Below are 19,035 nucleotides of genomic sequence, written 5' to 3' on the forward strand. Positions count from 1 at the left end.
TTTTATCAACCTCTTGTCATGTCCGCCCCCCTCCTTCCCCACCTGATCCCAGACCTCAACTAGAGTTGCAGGGTACAGAGGGGCTAGCCTGTTTTCTCCCCACACCGCCACCAAATCCACCCTACCTTTAGGGCATCTTGACAACACAACCGAATGGGTGAGATCGTGACCCCCGTTTTGGCTCTTGAATTCTGTCTGCCCAGGTTTTTTCTTGCCGGCTGGGGAACGAGCAGGAAACGGCCCTCTCCATCATCGATCCTGTACACATTCAGGTTGAACTTGTGGGGAATTCCTCCTATCCCAGTGGGTCCGGATTGCTGGATGCCTTCAACAGTGAAGACTTCCCACCCGTTTTAGAGGTAGAACTGCGTGAAACCACCGGGGAAGGGGCAGTGTTGTCGGGCATAGAGACACGTTCTCTTTAAACATCTGCAACGATGCAGACTTCAGCACTAGTTTACCTAGTGTGATGGATTCGTGTTCTTAATCCCGGCAGCTGTACCACCTCCAAAAGGCTGTATGAGCCAACAGGAGCCATGAAGTCAAGCTGGCAGAAGCCTCCAGATGCCAGTAGTGGCTCTCAGTTTTGGTAGCTGCTACAGGCATTCGCTCTGTCCTCTGAGATCACCTCCCACCTCTACTGTCCTTTTGTGGTGATACCTGACAGCTTTGGGCAAAAGGGGCAATTCCTTCTTGTAGCATCCATTCACTATTAATCCCGTACCTCTCTGCTGCTGAAAAGAAAGTAAAAACTGAGTTTCTGGACATCCTTTCTTTTCAATCCCCCGCCGGGTTAATTTTCGTTTTGCGTCTCCATTCCCCTAGATTCACTTACAAGCGCTGGACATCCGGTTGTCTTACAATGACGTGCAGCTCTTTCTGGCTATCGCCAAGTCCATTCCCAGCCAGGCCAGCAGCGTCACGCCCGACGCCACCGTCTCAGACGGCAGAGCGTCCGTCTCTGCTTCTCCCGCTTCGCTAAAAGAGTTCTCGGGACAAGCCGCAGAAACCACGGATGCAACTAAACACACTCTTGATCCTGTCCTTGGTATGTAGTTGACCTTCTGACTGGTCTTAAGTAGCCTACAGGAGAGCAAATCCGGATAGAATGTGAATTTGCTTCGTGCTTAACTGGGTCCTCACATCTCTCACCCCCCCTTCCCAACACACCCTGAAGGCACATGGAGCTTTGCCATTCTTATTTCAGTGTCTCCTTCTGCCCCCTGGAAAGATCACTCCTGGGATTGCAAAATCCACACGGAGCTGCAGTAAGGAGGGAAGCCGAGGAGCAATTTATCCTCTTCTCCTTCTCCTCCCTGCAGCTTCCCAACCCAAATGCTGGTCGTTTGTTTGCTCTGTTTATGGGGAGCCAAAGTGGCCTACGTTGTTCTCCTGGCCTCTTTGATCCTCACATCTACCCTGAGAGGGAGGTTAGGCTGAGAAGGGGTGACACGGCCAAGGTCACCCAGTGAGTTTCCGGGGCAGAGCGGAATAGCATCCTTCTGCAAACCAGGGACCATTCCTTCATGCTTAGTGGTGGGCCTGTTCCCGTGGGAGCAGAATGGCGCCATGCAAGCAGATCGCCCCAACAGTAACGAAATATTCCATTCCAGAGTTACAACTGGCCCGACTTCAGGAGCTGGGATTCAGCATCGACGACTGTCGCAGAGCGCTTTTGGTGTGCCAAGGTAGGACCCTCGAAGCACGACTTGCAGCACAAATTCAGGCTGTTCTCTTGAGTAGTTTGCTGCTGGAAAGAGAAATAGTGATGCCTTACCCGTGGAGGGATCCCTTTTGGCTGAATCATGGTCTAATCACAATTCTGTCACCCTGACTCAGACTGTTCAAATTCGGGGAACGGGTGTTTCAGCGTAGACGAGCTGAAAAGTACCCAAATCAATTCGGGTCATTTTAGACTTATCAGAGCCAAACCACTCATACCTAGTGGTGAATAACATCTGGACCTCAAAGGCAGGACTACACTTCCTTGCTGTTCCTGTTTACACCAGTGGGGGGAGATGTTTCCCAAGTTTCATCCTGCCTAAGTTGAGTAAAGACTGGCATCGTATCTTCTCTATTTCTGCTTAATTTTCTTCTCTTAGCTTCTTTACAAAATATGGTTAGTGAGTGAGTAGATCATCGAGTTGCCATATTCATCTTCTCTCTTGAAGCTGATAAATCCCAAAATTTCATGAGCATCTCCCCACCCACCCCTGGTATTTTTCAGGTCATCGGTCAAAAACTTTACTGTTAGCCAAAATGAACTTCCAAACTAGCCGGTTCACTTGTTCCTTTCCCCTCCTGAGACGGGCAGCTGACAGCAAGGCTGGCTGAAAGTTTGTTTTCCAACAAATAATTAAAACGCAATAATTCTAATGATTGTGCCATCAACTGTATAATGTGTCAGAACAGTCAAACCATTTTTTTTCTTGTAGATCTGGTGTTCAGTTGCCTGCTGTTTTTACAGGTTTGAGGAACAACGTTACTAACTGGGTTTTTCTCAATTTCCCTCCGCCCCGTCTTTGGTGGATTGCGCATGGGTTGTGCACTCAGGTCAGCTGAAGAAAGCAGCCAGCTGGCTGTTCAAGAACACCGAACCTCTGAAGTGCGTGCCGTCGGACTCAAGTCAGCGAGACGGCCAGGGCTCCGCGGTCCTGCGCTTGATCTCCGGAGTGGAAGTGAAAGCCGAAAGCATCTGCATCTGCTTCATAGACGACTGCATGGACTGCGACGTGCCCTTAGCTGAATTAACCTTTTCACGTGAGCGTTTGACTTAATGACCATCTTCGCTGGCTATAGAACTGGGGGTGGGGTGGGTGGGGCAACAGCCCTCCGCGGGGGCCTTTGGAATGCTGTTTCGCACCGCAATGAGGGCTTGATCATGCTCGGGGGGCCTTCGTTGTCCACGTCGGGCCCTGATGCCTTTCTGTCATGCTCATCTCACTTTGCTTTCTCTTGCCAGGTCTGAATTTTCTCCAGCATCTGAGAGCCAGCCCCGAAGGCTATGCTCATTTCACCCTCTCCGGAGATTATTATAACCGTGAGCTTTCGGGTAAGTCCACAATGGGCTATGCCTGTAGGTCTTTCAGGGCCTGTGTTTTACATGGGGAAGTCCGTTTCAGAGTACCTGACGAAGTGGGTTTTAAAGCTGCCACGGGACTCTAACCTCGTTCCCTCTCTCACCATCTCCCCAGGCTGGGAGCCGTTTATCGAGCCCTGGCCGTGCTCTCTCACCTGGCAGCAGCAGGCCGCCAGTCGCCTCCACCCTTCCCGGCTGAAGCTGGAGGTGAAAACGAAGCACCGCCTGGACATCAACCTCACTTCCGTGTTAATCGGTAGGTCGAGAACACAGGACCAGACCGGCGGTCCGTCTGATCCGGCATCCTCATTTCAGTGATGTATCTCATAGGGGGGTTGATCAGCCACCTGTGTTGGCCTATTGACCCACCGCCTGTTTCCTCCCCACCCGTAGAGCAGTACGCCAGCACCAAACAGTCCTGGATGGCGGATTACTGCAAGCAGGAGAAAGAAGTGGAGGCCGTCGAATCCAAAGAGTGGATGGGCTCTTCGGTCGATCCTCTGTCGTTCGGGCAGGGTATGAAACAGAGCCGCCATATTGAGGCCAGATCTTTTAAACACCGCTTGTGTTCAACTTTATAAACCGCCCTCTCCGCCTAAGCAGATTCAGGGCAGTGAGCCACATATATAACAACCACGCCATTAAAACCACAGTTAAATGTTCTAAAAACTCTATCTTTCAATGCAAAACCCGAACTCAGGGCAGGGGGCGCAATACAAGAGGGAGGTCAGTAGGATGTTGTTGAGGATTGTCTTTTCTGGCCTCAGCCGCAGGCCTGGCGGAAGAGCTCAGTTTTGTACGCCCTGCGGAACTCCGCAAGCTCTGACCGGGGCCCTGATGGTATCCGGGAGCTCGTTCCACCAGGCAGGGGGCAAGAGGGCTCTGCCTCTGGTTCTGTTTGAGGCCAGCTGGATTTCTTTGGGGCCGGGGACCTCTCACCTGGCAATGCTCTTCTGGGGACGCATTCTGAGATACCCACTTAAAGGAACAGGTATTGTGGCCTTTGCCATCACAGTGCCTTTAGTGGCGTACCTCTGGCACCGCAGCGAGTGATGTCTTTCTATCCTGAATTTTCCTCTCTCCTATGTTTGTAGGCTGGTTTTGCTTTGCACTTGCCCCTTTGGCTGGACACAGCTTGCCTCTTCTGTCTGCCCGGCGCTATATTCCCCTGTCCACGGCCCAATGAATTAAAAGACCATTTTGCCGTAGAATCAGGCCTTTGGAGATCGCCTTTGCCCATGTTAGCATCCACGCCAGCATCCACGTAGCCTCTGACTCCTCACTCTTTCTGCATCCGGACGCTTACCTTTCTGAATGCCCCTTTTCTGCTCCAAGTCCCAAGCCCACCCGCGACGCCACCGGGCCTCAGCCTGCTTCTGCGATCCCAGCCCCCTGCTTGGCTTCCGGCTCGTCCTCTCCTAGAGTCACCCTGTTGGTTGGCTGTGAGTCTCCTCCCCACCTCCCTCTTGCAAAGGCCTCCGAAGCAACCGGTCCCCCCAGCCCCTTCTGTCCTCTCATTGGGGACACCTCCGCACCCAAAGGCGCTGTCTGCCTTACGTTGCCCCTGGAAATTCCCCACTTCGGACATTTAAGCCCCCTTGGGTTTTTCCTGCAGAGGCACATGCATGGCTCGAGATGAAAAACTAGCCATGAAATGGTGACATCAGACGTTACGCTCAGGGCCTGAGCTGCATTGGGCAGGCACATTAACGGCTTTGCGGTCTTTTGGCCCCCGCGGAAGAGCATCTTTCCCCCCCAAACATCTCCTGATCTTAACACGAGAACATTCGTTAGCTTGTTTTTAAAGCTGCCGGGGACAAACCAGTCCTTGGAAACCATGACTCAGCAGAAGTCAGAGCCAGACCTTTGCAAAAATTGTGAAGAGGTGCACACAGTTGGTAGATAGATCAGCATAAATCCAGGGTCATTCCTTTAGATGCTCACTTCCCACCAGTGTCTCCAGCTCTGAGGTCAGATAATCAAGGCGATACAAAAGCCAGAAGTAACCGTGATGTCCATAGTTGTCTCATCACGAACGGCAAATTCCGGGAAATATAGTCCACGGAGCCAGGGTGGTGTAGTGGTTTGAGAGTGAGGCCAGGAGTTGGGGGACCCAGGTTCGAGTCCTCGCTCTGCCAGGGAAGCTCTTTGGGCGACCTTGGGCCAGCCAAACTCTCTCAGCCCTAATCTACCTCGCAGGGCTGTCTTGAGGATAAAGTGGAGAAGGGGGAAAAGATCACGAGCCGCTTTGGATCCCTGCTGGGAAGGAAAGCGGGGTTTAAGCTCAGCTGTCGGTAAAAAAAAGAAGGGAAATGCCAGTAAGTGCACAGAATGTATTTGCACATAGAAACCACAAGCACCAAGAGTGGGCACGGCGAGGCTTGCATGATTCATAAAACCCATGCCCAAGCAATCACTTAACAGGCTTCCGCAGAGCCTTTAACCCTTAAATGCCTTTTTAAAACCCCACTTTAAAGGAGAGGTCCCGTCCCCGTCGAGAGGGCTTTGTCAGCTCGCTGTGTGATTCCCCGCCGTACTTGAAATTCCCTTCGCTTTGGTACGCTCAACAACCTTACCTGTGTATCTGCAAAAAGACCTTCTTCCCCTCTTCCCCTGCTAATGTTCTCTTTCCTGTCTGCCAGGCCTTCCTCTTGTCTACCTTAGAACTAGGAGCACAGCCAGTCTGACTAACCTAGAGCACCAGATGTATGCTAGAGGTACTGTACTGCAGAGCGGAGATGCTTTTGCCTTGTGCGCTAGAAATGTCATGACGGAGGGGCCAGACAGGGGGTAACCTGGACTGTTGCAGAAAGATGCTGTGATGCTGCTTTTAAAGGAACGGAGTCTTTTATGCCGTGGCCCCCGTAAGACAGCACCAGGGATGCTGCTTGTGTTAAGCCCGTTCCTCTAGTCAACAGGGAAGGTAGCAATGAGAATCAAGGCCTTTGCCATAAAGGTTTCAGTGGACCAAACGGCTAAGCACATCAGTTAGCCAGAGATTTGGGGAGGGGGATGGCCAGCAGCTGAAAGATGGAGCAGCTGGCCTTGGACAGGTCAAGCCCAGGACTGCTGCTGTCAACAGAGCAGCGTCCAGTTCTTGGGGGAAGGCGCCCGGCCGCGTTCTCCACGCCTCTGACTCCTTTCCCTCTCGTCCCCTCGCAGCGGAAATGAAGACCCCCAAGCGTCGGCACCCTTTCGTGCCCTTCGCCCTGCGGAATCACACCGGTTGTACTCTCTGGTTTGCCACGTTGACCACCACCCCGACCCGGTAAGGAGTCTTGAGCAAAGGGGGGGGGGGAGTGGGGAGGAAATGGAGGACTTTTCCTTGGGCAGGTTATGAGCTCCGTGTGCTTTCAACTGCTCTGGGGGTGGCGTTCCGGGCTTCTCTGGCAGATTATTTATTTACGTGCTGTGTTTCTACTCCGCCTTTCCGCCCACTGGAGGTGGCTCACGCTGTTCTCCATTTTATCCTCACAACAACCCTATGAGGTAGGCTAGTCTGAGAGCATGTGACAGCCCCAGGTCACTGAGAAAGCTTTTGTGGCAGAGTGAGGATTTGGACCTTGGTCTCCCAGATCCTTGGTCTGACACCCTTTAATTACTGTCCCCCCCCCCCCATTGCAGTATTTCTTTCCCCCTCTTCCCATCTGCAATTTGCTTTCTACGGCCTTTTGGTGCACGGCCCAATAAACCTAATGAAGGAGGGGGAACAGAGTTGAAAAGAGAAGTTGTTATCGTCTTCAACCAGAGGAAAGTTTTATTCCCCCCCCTTTTTTTTTGTTAAAAGAATTTTGATCAGATTTATGAAATAAAAGGAAAAGATAGGATTAGCATTTCTTCAAAGCATACTGTCTATCTCTCACCCCAACGGGCTTTCTTCTTAACATCTCAGAATCCAAAACCTCTGTTATTCAACATGGCACTAAGAGAACATCATTAATCCGGCATATCAAAGATAATAGTCCAAATTAAGTATTTAGGAATTCTAAAAAGCGGTCCCAGGGATCGTAAAATTCTTCCGGAGGTCATCTTTTCAGTGAATCAGTCAGTTTTGCCATTGTAGCAAAGTTCTCCAGGCAAGAGGAGAGTTTTCTTAACGGGATTTGGAAACTTCCTGCCTTCAGTTCAGATGTACGCATTATTCAGATGCAAAGCGCGACACTCAAGGTGTCCAATTTCCTGCAAAACGCGACTGTCTGACGGTGCTCTGTTTTCAGCGCCGCGCTCTCGCACAGCGGAAGCCCTGGCGTCCTGCCCGAGGAAGACGGCACGTTCCTTGACGGGGCTCACAAAGTCAGCGAGTGGCGGGAAGTCCTGACGGGCGAAGAGGTTCCGTTTGAGTTTGAAGCCAGGGGGAAACTGAGGCACAGGTAAAGGGCTACCGTCCACGCCTTTTCATGCTTGAGCATCTGCATTTTTACAGGGCTTTTCTTCAGGGGCTTGGGGAGGGGCACGCAGAGGGTCCCGGTTTCAGTCCTCGGTGTTTTCAGGGAACGCTCTTTGCCGACAACTCAGGGGGCCCTCCAGGCTGGCCGGATGCTACATGGCTGCATGAGCCATTGTCCTGACTTGCCGTAATTAATTTGGGGGAGAGGCTGTGGCTCAGGTGTAGCTCACCTGCTTCGCAACCAGCCTGAATTGATAGCAGGAGGCCAGATGGAGCCGTCAGAAAGAAAAGAATAAGCATGCTGATGAAGCTTAGCTCTGTGTGTGTGTGTGGGGGGGCGGAACTCACCCGCTTGGAGCTGATCCAGAGGCATTGCTCCTTCGGCCATCACATTGACCTTTGCCTTGCTCTGCGCCGGCAGGCACACCCACGACCTGAGGATCCATCAGCTGCAGGTGCGAGTCAGCGGCTGGGAGCAAGTCAGTCCGGTCTCAGTGGACAAAGTGGGGATCTTTTTCCGATACGCAGCCCCTGACAAGAGCACATCTTCGTCGACTGTAAGTTTGAGGTTTTTGGTTTTTTGGGGGTGGGGGGTGGAGGGCTTGATAATGCTGTTGCAGTCTCTTCTGTCAGCAATGGGGGGGGGCTTTCCTCCCACACACCCAACTCCCATGAACCAAGGACTGACTGTGGAGCCCCTTGGTTGCTTTTGCTAAGCTGAGAATAATAAAGCCTTGGTCCTGTAACTGTCCATGGGAAGTTGGCCCAACTCGCCTTAATTCCCCCTGTTTTAGTTTTAAAGGGGCATGCACACACTAGCCCTGTTCAGATAGGCTTGGGGGCGGTAGGAGGGGCTTTTTGGTGGCTTTTTCTCTTGCCTCTTCATGTCTATTTGATCAAAGGAGCAGAATTTACTGGTGGCATTAACAGCCATCAGGGATTTTTGTCCTGTTTTGGAAGTGCCCTTGAGAGCAAACAAAATGATGGATGCATTCGATTAAAACAGAATTGCACATTCTGGAGATGATTAAATGCTCAAGCAGAAAGAGAGGACATTTCCATTTTGACAGTGGATTTTGTAGCATTTGTAGGCTGCACCCTACAGCTAGTTGGCAGTTTGTTTGTAAAAAGTTTAAAAATACACCCAAAACTGTTGAAAGCAAAAGGTCATCCTTGCGTCTGGAAAAAACAGAAGGCAGACCAGTTTGATTCGGTGCTGGCAGTCATTCAGGTTTCAGCGCATGCTCAAGCGAGGCAGAGGGCGGTCAGCAGGGCTTGTAATAAGGGCTGGGTGATTTTTGATTTCTGGGTTTCCTCTCCAGGTTGGCAGCCCGATTAGCAGAACCAACATCATCCATCCTCATGTTTATGTAAGTAGCAGCTTGTTCACCATTGGTGGACTTCCTTCCTTTGCGTCGTCTGCTTTGCATATGAGCTGATCCGTCGAATGTAATTTCATCCCACTGTCTCATGGGAACGATGGACCTCTTTTCTTCCTTCCCCTGTTTTATCCTCACAACAACCTTGCGAGGTAGGCTAGGCTGATAGGAAGTGACTAGCCCCCTTCCTGGCCATGGGGGTGGATTCAAACCCAGGTCATCCAGATACTAGTCTGACCCTGTGCTGGATCTTGTCGCTTTTACGGTGAAATGATCTGAGTCACGTGCTTTAAAAGAACAAACAAACAGTTGTGATAATAGGGAGAGTTAAACCAGCCACAACTGTTGAAGCGAGAGATATAGCAATTATCCATCATCCCAGATGCCAGTTGGGAGATGATCGCGGCTGAATCCGTTCTGAATTTACAGCATTAAGGAAATGGGAATAAAAAGGAGACGGGCCGTTTTGTCCTGTTTTCAAGGGCTGCGGTGTCCCTGTGGGAAGGGCAGTCTGCTCTCCAACTCGAATGTGAGAGCGCTCCCGTCCTCAGCATGTACATTGCGGTTGCGTCAAGTTTTTAAGGTTTCCTTGGCAGGAAAGTTATTTGGCTTTCCTCTTGGCTTCGGCGTGGGCTGGACAAGGCTGGGCTTTGGCGCCTGTCAACACCACATTCAAGTGCGGGGCGAGGAGAGCTTGTTCCCCAGCGGGAGGCTGGGCTGACGGAGCCCAATGGGCTAACGGCTCCAGTAGCAGAGAGACCCTTTCCCACTTGGGTCCCCAGGGGCTCATGACTTGGCAACACCTTGAGCGGTTTTTCAAGGCACTAACTGGTCACGCATTGCCCCAGCACAGCTGCCTGCTGTCTGTCGCGTTCAGAAATGCTGTAACCAGTGCCCATGCAATAGGAGTTGAGGTGGGGGCTATTGTAGCTCAGTTGTGGAGAAGCCATTGGCAACGTTTTGACCGTGGATGAGCACCGGAACTGGGCCAGAAGTGATGTCAGTTGGCCACGCTTCCCTGCCAGGAAATGTACATAACGATCGCCCATTCTAGCTTTTGCAGAATTTGGATATATTGTGCCCCAACCTCTCTACCCTTCTTCCCTTTTATGGGTTCGCAGTTTTCTTCCCTGCCTCCGGTCCGAGTGGTTTTTGCCGTCACCATGGAAGGCAGTGCCCGGAAGGTGATCACGGTGCGCTCGGCCTTGATGGTGCGGAACAAGCTGGAGATCCCAATGGAGCTGAGGCTCGACAGTCCTTCTGCTCCTGACAGTAAGTGCGTTCCGTCCTTTATGGCAGGGCCCCCCTCGCCTCCTTGAGCCCACAGGTGACTTCAGACTTGCAACACCATGGCCCACAGCCATAAAATGTCTCCAGCAGGAGGTGGAGCCAGCTGTACAGCTATGTTGGGTGCTACTGCCGAAGCAACCCACACAGCCAATCACAATCCCTCCCAGGCAAAAAGTCCACCTGGCACTGACTACTTTCTGAACGCACACGGATCAAGGAAAGGAGTTTCTCCGAAGGCCATGTCAGTGCCTCTTGTTTGGTTGCAGAACCTGTCATCCTGCCTTCCGTCATGCCGGGGGATTCCTTTGCTATTCCCCTGCATCTCACCTCCTGGCGCCTGCAGGCCAGGCCGAAGGGAATGGGCGTCTTCTTCTGCAAGTCCCCCATCCACTGGACAAACGTCCAGAAGGCCTCGGAGGTCAGCAGCAGCAAGCGGGAGTGCCACGCGATGGAGTCGGAAAACAGCCGGTTCTTCAGGTAACTTAATTTCGGACTTGGCCCCTCCATTTCCTGGAACGTATGGGAGGGCTGCTGAAAAATGGCAGGAAGAGAGAGAGCCAAGCACCAACCCCGTCCCTTCTGCTTACCCGCTCATTGTCTTTTTCGGCTGTCTTTTCTCCCTAGGTTTTGCGTCGCCATAAAGAAGGAGAATTACCCCGACTACATGCCCTCCAATATCTTTTCCAACAGCGCCAAGCAGATATTCAGGCAGCCCGGGCACACCATTTACCTCCTGCCCACGGTGGTGCTCTGTAACCTGCTGCCGTGCGAGTTGGAGTTTTACGTGAAAGGGATGCCCATCAGCGGGACACTGAAGCCCGGCAAAGAGGTGGCCCTGCACACGGCCGACACAGCGCAGAACATTGAGCTTGGTGAGGCCAGGCAGAGAACCGGAGGGTCGTTTGCCGGTGGGGGCTAAAGCCCACATTGTTGTCACATGGCCCAGGATTGTCACGTGACAGCAGGCCGGTGGATCACTGGATCAGGAGGGAGAGGGGCCAGACAGGCAAGGAAGGCTTGTGCCCAAATAACTTGGGAGTTCACCTATGTGTTTTTTTTTAAGTCACCTTCTTGTTCCATCCTCCCTTCTATAGTTTCCTCTACATGGATCTTTTCTGGTTATGCTTGTCTGGTTATTATGAGGAAGGAGTTTTAATGGGTGGTTTTATGGGGTTTTTATTCAGACATACGTAACCCGCCACGAGCCATCTGGGAGTAATAAATTGAATAAGTAATAATAATAATAATAGTTCTTCCCCCTGCTAGAAACCTCCCTAACTGCTGGGGAAAGAACGTTTACCGAGAACAGACAGGAAGTGACCGCAGCCTTTTCCCATTTCCAGGAGTCTCCTTAGAAAACTTCCCGCATTGCAAAGAGCTGTTGATTCCGCCCGGAACGCAGAACTACATTGTGCGGATGCGGCTGTACGACGTCAACAAGCGCCTCCTGAACCTCACCATCCGGATCGTGTGCCGGGCGGAAGGGTCCCTGAAAATATTCATCGCCACCCCATACTGGCTCATCAACAAGACGGGTAAATCTAAGCGACTTCCCGCAAACCCCAGGGAAGACCAGTCGCTTCCGAGCACTCAGAAGAGCGGAGCCGCTTAAAGTGAACAAACCCCTCACCTTTTATAACAACAACAACAACAACAAGCCTTTAATAATAGCATGTAAAAGTACAAGATAAGGAGGGAAAGTGCAAAAGGATCCACGGCTATACAGAGAAAAAAAAGGCAGAGATCATGCTTTAGAGTAGGACAAAAACACATTCACGATCGCTCATGGCAAAGATATAAAACCTTTTCAACTGGTTCAATCATATCAGGGTTCTGGGATGTCAAAAGAAACGGAATCTTACGTTCATCTTTTATTTGGAGCGCCCTTCGGGCCAAAATATCTCACAACAGGGATGGGCACGGCATCAAAATGCCCACTGCCAGGAACTGTTGGGATCGTTGCCCTGGTTGGCAAGGAGAATTGGTTTTTATTCCCCGCCTTTCACTGCCCAAAGGAGTCTCCAAGCGGCTGACGATCGTCTTCCCTTCCTCTCCCCACAACAGACACCCTGTGAGGTAGATGTGGCTGAGAGAGCTCGGCCAGACCCAGTACTATGAGGGCTGTGACGAACCCCAACTGGCTGCAGGTGGAGGAGCAGGGAATCAAGGCCAGCTCTCCAGATTAGAAGCTGCCGTTGGTGCCCTCTGGTGCTGTTAGGTCAGCCAGACTTTTGAGTCCAGATAGCTCTTGGCTGGCGCCTCGCCTTAGCGATTTGAGTATTTTATTTATCATGAGCTAGCAACAACAAAACGAGAATGTCAGCATGGCCAAGAATTCAGAAATGACTCCCTGTAACGATGTGTCAGCCTTTTTTTACAGCCGCCTTAAATCTTCTTTAAAACCTCACCGGGGGGGATGGGAGGGAGATTTGAGTCATCTTCCAGAAGACGCGGGTACACTTTTTCTCCTCCTCTAAACTGTTAGGCATCAGCAGTCATTTGCTAATTTAAGAACCATATCTATTTAGATATATTCCCAGGCTTGCTCGTGACAATAGAGTTCGCAGAGGCGATAAAGCAAATCACACCAATAAAATAACCTCGGTTGACGAGAAAGGAAATCGAAGTCGATGAAAACGTGCTAATGAAAAGAAGGCCCGGGTATACGAGCATGCCGAATGGATTAGTCTGACAGATGTGAAACGAATTAACCTCCCTTAGACAGAATCAGGAGCTGGCATACCCCTGGGGGAGCGTAAGCCCATGTCGATACGGCACCAGCTGCCGCAACCTGATCAGTGGTTATTTGGGGGGGAAAGGCTCGAATGGAATTCTTTTAGGGTGTGGAAGGGAGGACAAAAGATGTTTAATCTTCGGCTCCCCATTTCCGATGCCTTTCCCCAACCCCTGAAGAGCACATTCTAGTTCAGGCCAGGATTCTGCTCTCCCTGGAAGCAAATCTCTGCCATTCTATCAATTAAGATGCACTTCTGCCGTTTACTTTGAACTGTCTTAGGTTTGAGTTGCCCGTCGGTTCAGCGCTTGATGTGGCTGAAACACAAAATCTGTGGGATAAGGAGCCCTGCCCCCTCTACCCACAGAGGTGGGGGGGGGGGAGAGCCTTACATCATGTTGAGAATTGCTGAAGAGTAAATCATTGGGCGGTTCATTTTAGATGGCTTGCTTCCCGGCATGGCTTTTGATCTAGGAGATGACTTGTTTTCTTACACCCTGCTTTTCTCCGCCTTAAGTCATCTGTTGTGGGGAGAGGAAAGGGGAGGTGATTGTAAGCTGCTTTGAGACTTCTTTGGGCAAAGAAAAGCGGCATATAAAAACCAACTCTTCTTCTTCAGTAATATCAGGGATCTCTCAGCCTCACCCACCTCACAGGGTCTCTGTGGTGGGGAGAGGAAAGGGAAGGCGAATGTAAACCACTTTGAGACTCCTTCAGGTAGAGAAAAGTGGCTTATAAGAACCAAATCTCCTTCAAACTCTCCTTACTTTCGCCTTCCTTTCCTCTCCCCCCCCCCTCCCCACAAGTAACTTGTGAGGCAGGTGGGGCTGAGAGAGCTCTCGGTGAACTGTGACTGGCCGAAGGTCACCCAGCAGGCTTTATGGGGAAGAGCGCTGAAAGGAAACACGTCTCTCCGGCTTAGTGTCCGCTGCTCTTAAGTGATCTTTTGTGCCTTTGAGTCAAGGTGCAGTCTAAGAAGCTAACTCAACCCCTTGGCTTCGCAGGGCTGCCCCTGATCTTCAGGCAGGACAACGCCAAGATCGACGCGGCCGGTCAGTTCGAAGAACATGAACTCGCCCGAAGTCTGAGCCCTCTCCTCTTCTGTTACGCCGACAAGGAGCAGCCAAACCTGTACGTGGGCTTATTCTGCATGCCTTTGATTAGCCAATTGTGATTCTCTGACCTCGCTTTGTCATCTGTTTCTGAACTGGAAACAAAACCCTCCAAACGTCTTCCTCTCTTGGCATGGGAAGCTTGAACACACACGCAAACACGCACCCCTGGATTGGTTTGGTGGCTGTTTTCTGGTTCTGCGTTACACTTTTTGCAGCTGCACCGCAGATGAGTAAGGAAATCCTGACAGCAACTGCAAAAAGCGCCTGTCCTGAAAATCCTCACTGGGCTGTTTTCAACCTGGCTGCCCACAGCTGGCAATTCACCATCACCCCCAGACCCCTTCCCTGGTTAATCCGTGCCAGTTCAGCAATTCCTGCCCATCCTCGTGTGACTTGTGAAGTGGGCTTTTGCCACAAGACACCTTCGGCTTGTCTCTTGGGTTTGGTTGGCTTGTTCCCCAGAGCCTGGGGGGAGGGGGGAGGTCAGCCACGGCTGTGCTTTCTGCATGATATGAATTTGTCACGTGCTATGTGGAAGAGCCTCTTGTGGCGCAGAGTGGTAAGGCAGCAGACATGCAGTCTGAAAGCTCTGCCCGTGAGGCTGGGAGTTCGATCCCAGCAGCCGGCTCAAGGTCGACTCAGCCTTCCATCCTTCCGAGGTCGGTAAAGTGAGTACCCAGCTTGCTGGGGGGTAAACGGTAATGACTGGGGAAGGCACTGGCAAACCACCCCGTATTGAGTCTGCCATGAAAACGCTAGAGGGCGTCACCCCAAGGGTCAGACATGACCCAGTGCTTGCACAGGGGATACCTTTACCTTAAGCGGAAGAACTGTGGTTTATTTTATTTTTACTTTGATTTATATGCTGCCCCTCTCCAGATTTTCTCGGGGCGGCTCACACATAAGTTACAAACCCGTACAAAGTTTCCATTTTTTAAGAATACATTAAATCCAATTCGTATCTAAATACATTATGCTAAATACTTATACTAAATACATAGTCCTATCTCCAATGCCCCTGTAGAGTGTTTCCGGGATCTGTGATTCCACATCAAGGTACGAGCTTAGCCATGTATTCGAGAACTGACAGTTTCCATGGAGGAAGCATTTGCAGTTTTTTAAAGCAGTCTGGGAGATCAAGACGCAGTAGACCTCATATCCCTGATGCCCGGATTTCAGCTAGCTTCGATCCGGGGTGTGGACTGTGATGCGATCGATTGTATAGGCTATATTGGGTCGGCTGCTGAATTTGCACGTTGTGCTTCTCCCGCAGTTGCACAATGAGAGTCGGGAAGGGGATCCACCCTGACGGCATGCCGGGCTGGTGCCAGGGCTTCTCCCTGGACGGGGGAAGCGGCGTCCGAGCCCTGAAAGTGATCCAGCAAGGAAACCGTCCGGGCCTCATTTACAACATCGGTAGGTTGCTGGAATTTGAATTCATGCTACAGAAAAGTTCTAGTTTAGTCTCCGCGTCTCTTGGATGTGCGGCAGGGGTGTGGAGTTCTTGCATTTGAGTTGCTGACTGCTAACGTAACCCAATCAACACTGGACGCTTGTTTAATTGGGTCTCTGTGTAAATTCCCACTGCAGTCAGGAGCTTATGAAGGCAAAATGTACGGCTGGACGATCTACAATCCCGCTTCCTGCTCTGTTTGCTGCTAATCCTCCCCTTCCCTGGTCTGACTCACGCCCTGTTTACACCATGTTGTTCCCCCTCCCCTCCCGTCCCCGAGGCCTTGTGGTTCGGCTAAGAGGCAGGATGCTACGTGTAGTAAATCAGCGGCCGCTCAACCACAGTTTGACACTAGTTTCTTTAGTCTTAACCAGGAAGACCTGAAGCCACCTTGTACTGTGTATGACTGCTGGTCTGCCAAGGTTATGCATGCTCTAAGGCTAGCAGTAGTCAAATGGAGAGATTGCTTCATGCCTCTCCTCCCCCAGGCAATTTTTTCCACCCTCCTATTTTGGCTTCTCTGTAGGGCAGGAAACAAGTGCCTAAGAACCGATGAACAGCTCTGTACAATGTTCCTCTCGAGTGGCAGGTAGAGGTCTCTCCAGGTAGAGGTCTTTCACCTCACCTATTGCCTGGTCCTTTGCAACTGGAGATGCTGGGGATCGAACCTGGGACCTTCTGGACGCAAAGCACAGGCTCTTATCACTGAGCCATGGGTCGTGCCACGCATTTGACCCTTTCCGTCGATCTGTCAAAGTCAGTATTGCAATCCCAGCGGCAATAACAGTAACCAGAGGTGCCCCCAGAATAGACATACTGGGGCTAGCATGCATTTATGTCATGACATCATATTAAAATTTCGCGGGCACCCAGATTTAATCGTACCGCCGCTCCGAGAGAGGGGGAGGGAGAGATCTGCCTATGAATCAAGAAGTTTAGCTGTTCTTCTCCATCTTTGGACATTTTTGAGCAGAGGCTGGAGAGCCATCTGACGGAGAGGCTGATTCTGTGAAGGCTCAAGGGGGTGGCAGGTGACAGTGGATGAGCGAGAGGGTTGTGAGTGTCCTGCACAGTGCAGGGGGTTGGACTAGATGACCCAGGAGGTCCCTTCCAACTCTATGATTCTAGGATTCTTAATTATCACTACAGGACTCCTGATGCTCCTCTTGCTGCCTGACTCTGCTTCTTCCTAGGGATCGACGTGAAGAAGGGCAGAGGCCGCTACATCGACACGTGCATGGTAACCTTTGCGCCTCGCTACCTGTTGGATAACAGATCCAAGCACAAGCTTGCCTTCGCGCAGCGGGCGTTTGCCAGGGGACAGGTGAGGAGATTTCTGTCTCGCCGTGTTCCACCCGTGCATCGCGGGTGCTTGGGCTTCTTTCTGGTAGCAAGGACATGATGTTTCCTTATTGCGAGCAGTTTTGGGATCCAGGCATGCCTCTGGGGTGGAACGAACAGCACCGCGCATTGCAAAATTTCTGCAGGCGGGAAAAAGCAGCCTAGAACTATTTAGAAAGCGAGCTGCATTCCACACGGGCTGCATTAAGGCCAGAATGAAAGCCTGCAAGGCCGGAGTCCCTAAACTTTTTGAACCTGCCGGGCACCTTTGGAATTCTTGTACAGCCCGGTAGGCACAGCCACAAATGGTTGCTGAGTCAGAGCTGGCCACAAAATGGCTGCTGCAGCTTACCTTAGATAACAGGCAACAGCTGCTGATCCTCACAGCCAATCAGAGGCCTGACTGGTAGAAGCTCCGCCCACTTTCTGGAAACACTTGGTGGGTGCCCGAATAAGTGTCAGAGGACCCCATGAGCATCACGTTGGGGCCCCCGCTGGAAGGGAAAGTGTTTCCACTCACCCATAGCGATGCGCTACGCCAGTGATAGTCAAGCTGCGGCCCTCCAGATGCCCATGGACTACACTTCCCATGGGCCCCTGCCAGCGAACGCTGGGAATTGTAGTCCATGAACATCTGGAGGGCCGCAGTTTGACTACCCCTGCGCTATGCCTTCCTTGCACACCTTCAGTTGGTCGCTCACATCCCATCCCCGCGTTTCTCATTGGCTTCCCTTTCTCTCCTCCCGCCTCCGTCGCAGGGCTCTTCCAACCCCGACGGCTACATCTCCACGCTCCCCGGCTCGAGCGTCGTCTTCCACTGGCCGCGCAACGATTACGACCAGCTGCTGTGCGTGCGGCTCATGGACGTCCCCAACTGCATCTGGTCCGGAGGCTTCGAAGTCAACAAAAATAATTCTTTCCACGTCAACATGAGGTGGTCGCCGTTTGTGTGCGTTGGGGGTGGAGGGGGTGATTTCGTTCGCACACTTCCTTTTGGGGACAGCCCAGCTATCTTCAGAGGTTGTGAACAGGGTTTTGCGCTTCGGTTCGGTTCGATCACCGAAGCGGCGCATAGGAGGCCAGCGCCGCAGCGCAGAGAGGAGGGGCAGTGGTGGCGCACCAGTGGGGGCTGCATGCAGGCTTAGCGCTCTGTGTTTGTGTGCGGCCGCTGGCTGGCACGCCGGCACACCACGGCGCTGGCCGCCTCGGACTGTGGTGAACTGAGCCGAAGCGCGCATCCCTAGTTGTGAAACCTACTGAACTTCTGCTCCTGTTTGCCCTTTGCAGGGACGCCCTCGGGAAATGCTACTTTTTACGGGCGGAGATCACTCTCAAGGGAGCAACCTACCGCGTCTCGTTCAGCGACACCGATCAGCTGCCACCTCCGTTCCGCATAGACAATTTCTCCAAGGTAAAGAACTCTTGCTCTGGGTCTAGCAGCTGATGGAGGGGTGTGAATTAGGGTAGGTGTGACATATTTATCTCAATTGTACTTATGTATAATGTTTCTACGCCACCTGCCCACCCAAATTGGGTACCCGAAGCAGGGGACGAAAAACATTACACATTTAAAATATTTCGATGACAGCTACAAGATGACAATACAACAGGAACAGGGCTGTCGAGAAACCCCAGGAAAACCCTGGTTGGGAAAGACTGATCCAGAGGCATGCGGAGACCACACAGTCAGGGAGGAGGGAGGGCCAGTTTGTTGGAGAGCACCAAAAAATAGTCTTCACCTGCTGGCAGAATGCAATGACAAAGAAAAGCAGATGAATCTCCCTGGGGAGGAAGGCCAAGGCTTTGGAGTCATCCATTTTGAAAGGAGTGCCCTGACCAGGATGGTCCAGGGCTAGCTCCATCTCATCGGATCTCAGAAACCAGGAAAGGTCAGTCCTGGTTAGGCCCTGGGTGGGAACTCACCCAAAATGCCTGTGCTTGCTAGACAGAAGCGGGCAATGGAAACCACCACTTTCCTACGGGGCTGTCATATGTTGGCTGCAACCTTGACAGCAAAGAACAAGAAAAAGTGATTGATTGATTGATTGATTGATTGATTGATTGATTGATTGATTGATTGATTGATTGATTGGATTTGTATGCAGCCCCTCCCAGCAAGCTGGCTCGGGGCGGTTCACAAAATTCCACAAAATGAAAACTTCGGGGGCTGTGCGAAAGTGGGTTCCTATTCCTGTTTTGCCGTCGATCCCTTTGGGGCGATTTACCCAGGAGCATCCGCCACAGCCTTTCCCCAACT

The 19,035-nt window shown here is 51.7% G+C and overlaps 1 protein-coding gene across 7 annotated transcripts in view; it reads left to right on the forward strand.

The window, feature by feature from the left end:
* VPS13D (vacuolar protein sorting 13 homolog D) overlaps window positions 1-19,035 on the forward strand; it is an 86,640-nt gene that overhangs the window by 31,177 nt on the left and 36,428 nt on the right. For 6 of the 7 annotated variants that reach the window (XR_013226853.1, XR_013226852.1, XM_077312269.1 and 3 more), the window contains 21 exons: window positions 204-359; window positions 826-1,048; window positions 1,614-1,688; window positions 2,554-2,760; window positions 2,963-3,052; window positions 3,195-3,335; window positions 3,473-3,595; window positions 5,722-5,796; window positions 6,242-6,347; window positions 7,297-7,449; window positions 7,888-8,023; window positions 8,789-8,836; window positions 9,967-10,117; window positions 10,402-10,612; window positions 10,760-11,007; window positions 11,479-11,670; window positions 13,874-14,000; window positions 15,258-15,400; window positions 16,631-16,761; window positions 17,537-17,712; window positions 18,066-18,189. Coding sequence is in view for 5 of the 7 variants with exons in the window: in XM_077312269.1 (XP_077168384.1) it covers window positions 204-359; window positions 826-1,048; window positions 1,614-1,688; window positions 2,554-2,760; window positions 2,963-3,052; window positions 3,195-3,335; window positions 3,473-3,595; window positions 5,722-5,796; window positions 6,242-6,347; window positions 7,297-7,449; window positions 7,888-8,023; window positions 8,789-8,836; window positions 9,967-10,117; window positions 10,402-10,612; window positions 10,760-11,007; window positions 11,479-11,670; window positions 13,874-14,000; window positions 15,258-15,400; window positions 16,631-16,761; window positions 17,537-17,712; window positions 18,066-18,189 (3,036 nt within the window). In the remaining 2 variants the exon portion in view is untranslated. The remainder of the gene's footprint in view (window positions 1-203; window positions 360-825; window positions 1,049-1,613; window positions 1,689-2,553; window positions 2,761-2,962; window positions 3,053-3,194; window positions 3,336-3,472; window positions 3,596-5,721; window positions 5,797-6,241; window positions 6,348-7,296; window positions 7,450-7,887; window positions 8,024-8,788; window positions 8,837-9,966; window positions 10,118-10,401; window positions 10,613-10,759; window positions 11,008-11,478; window positions 11,671-13,873; window positions 14,001-15,257; window positions 15,401-16,630; window positions 16,762-17,536; window positions 17,713-18,065; window positions 18,190-19,035) is intronic. The other variant, XM_077312268.1, reaches the window with a different exon arrangement.

Source organism: Paroedura picta, chromosome 15 (assembly GCF_049243985.1).
Source record: "Paroedura picta isolate Pp20150507F chromosome 15, Ppicta_v3.0, whole genome shotgun sequence".
Lineage (NCBI taxonomy): Eukaryota > Metazoa > Chordata > Lepidosauria > Squamata > Gekkonidae > Paroedura > Paroedura picta.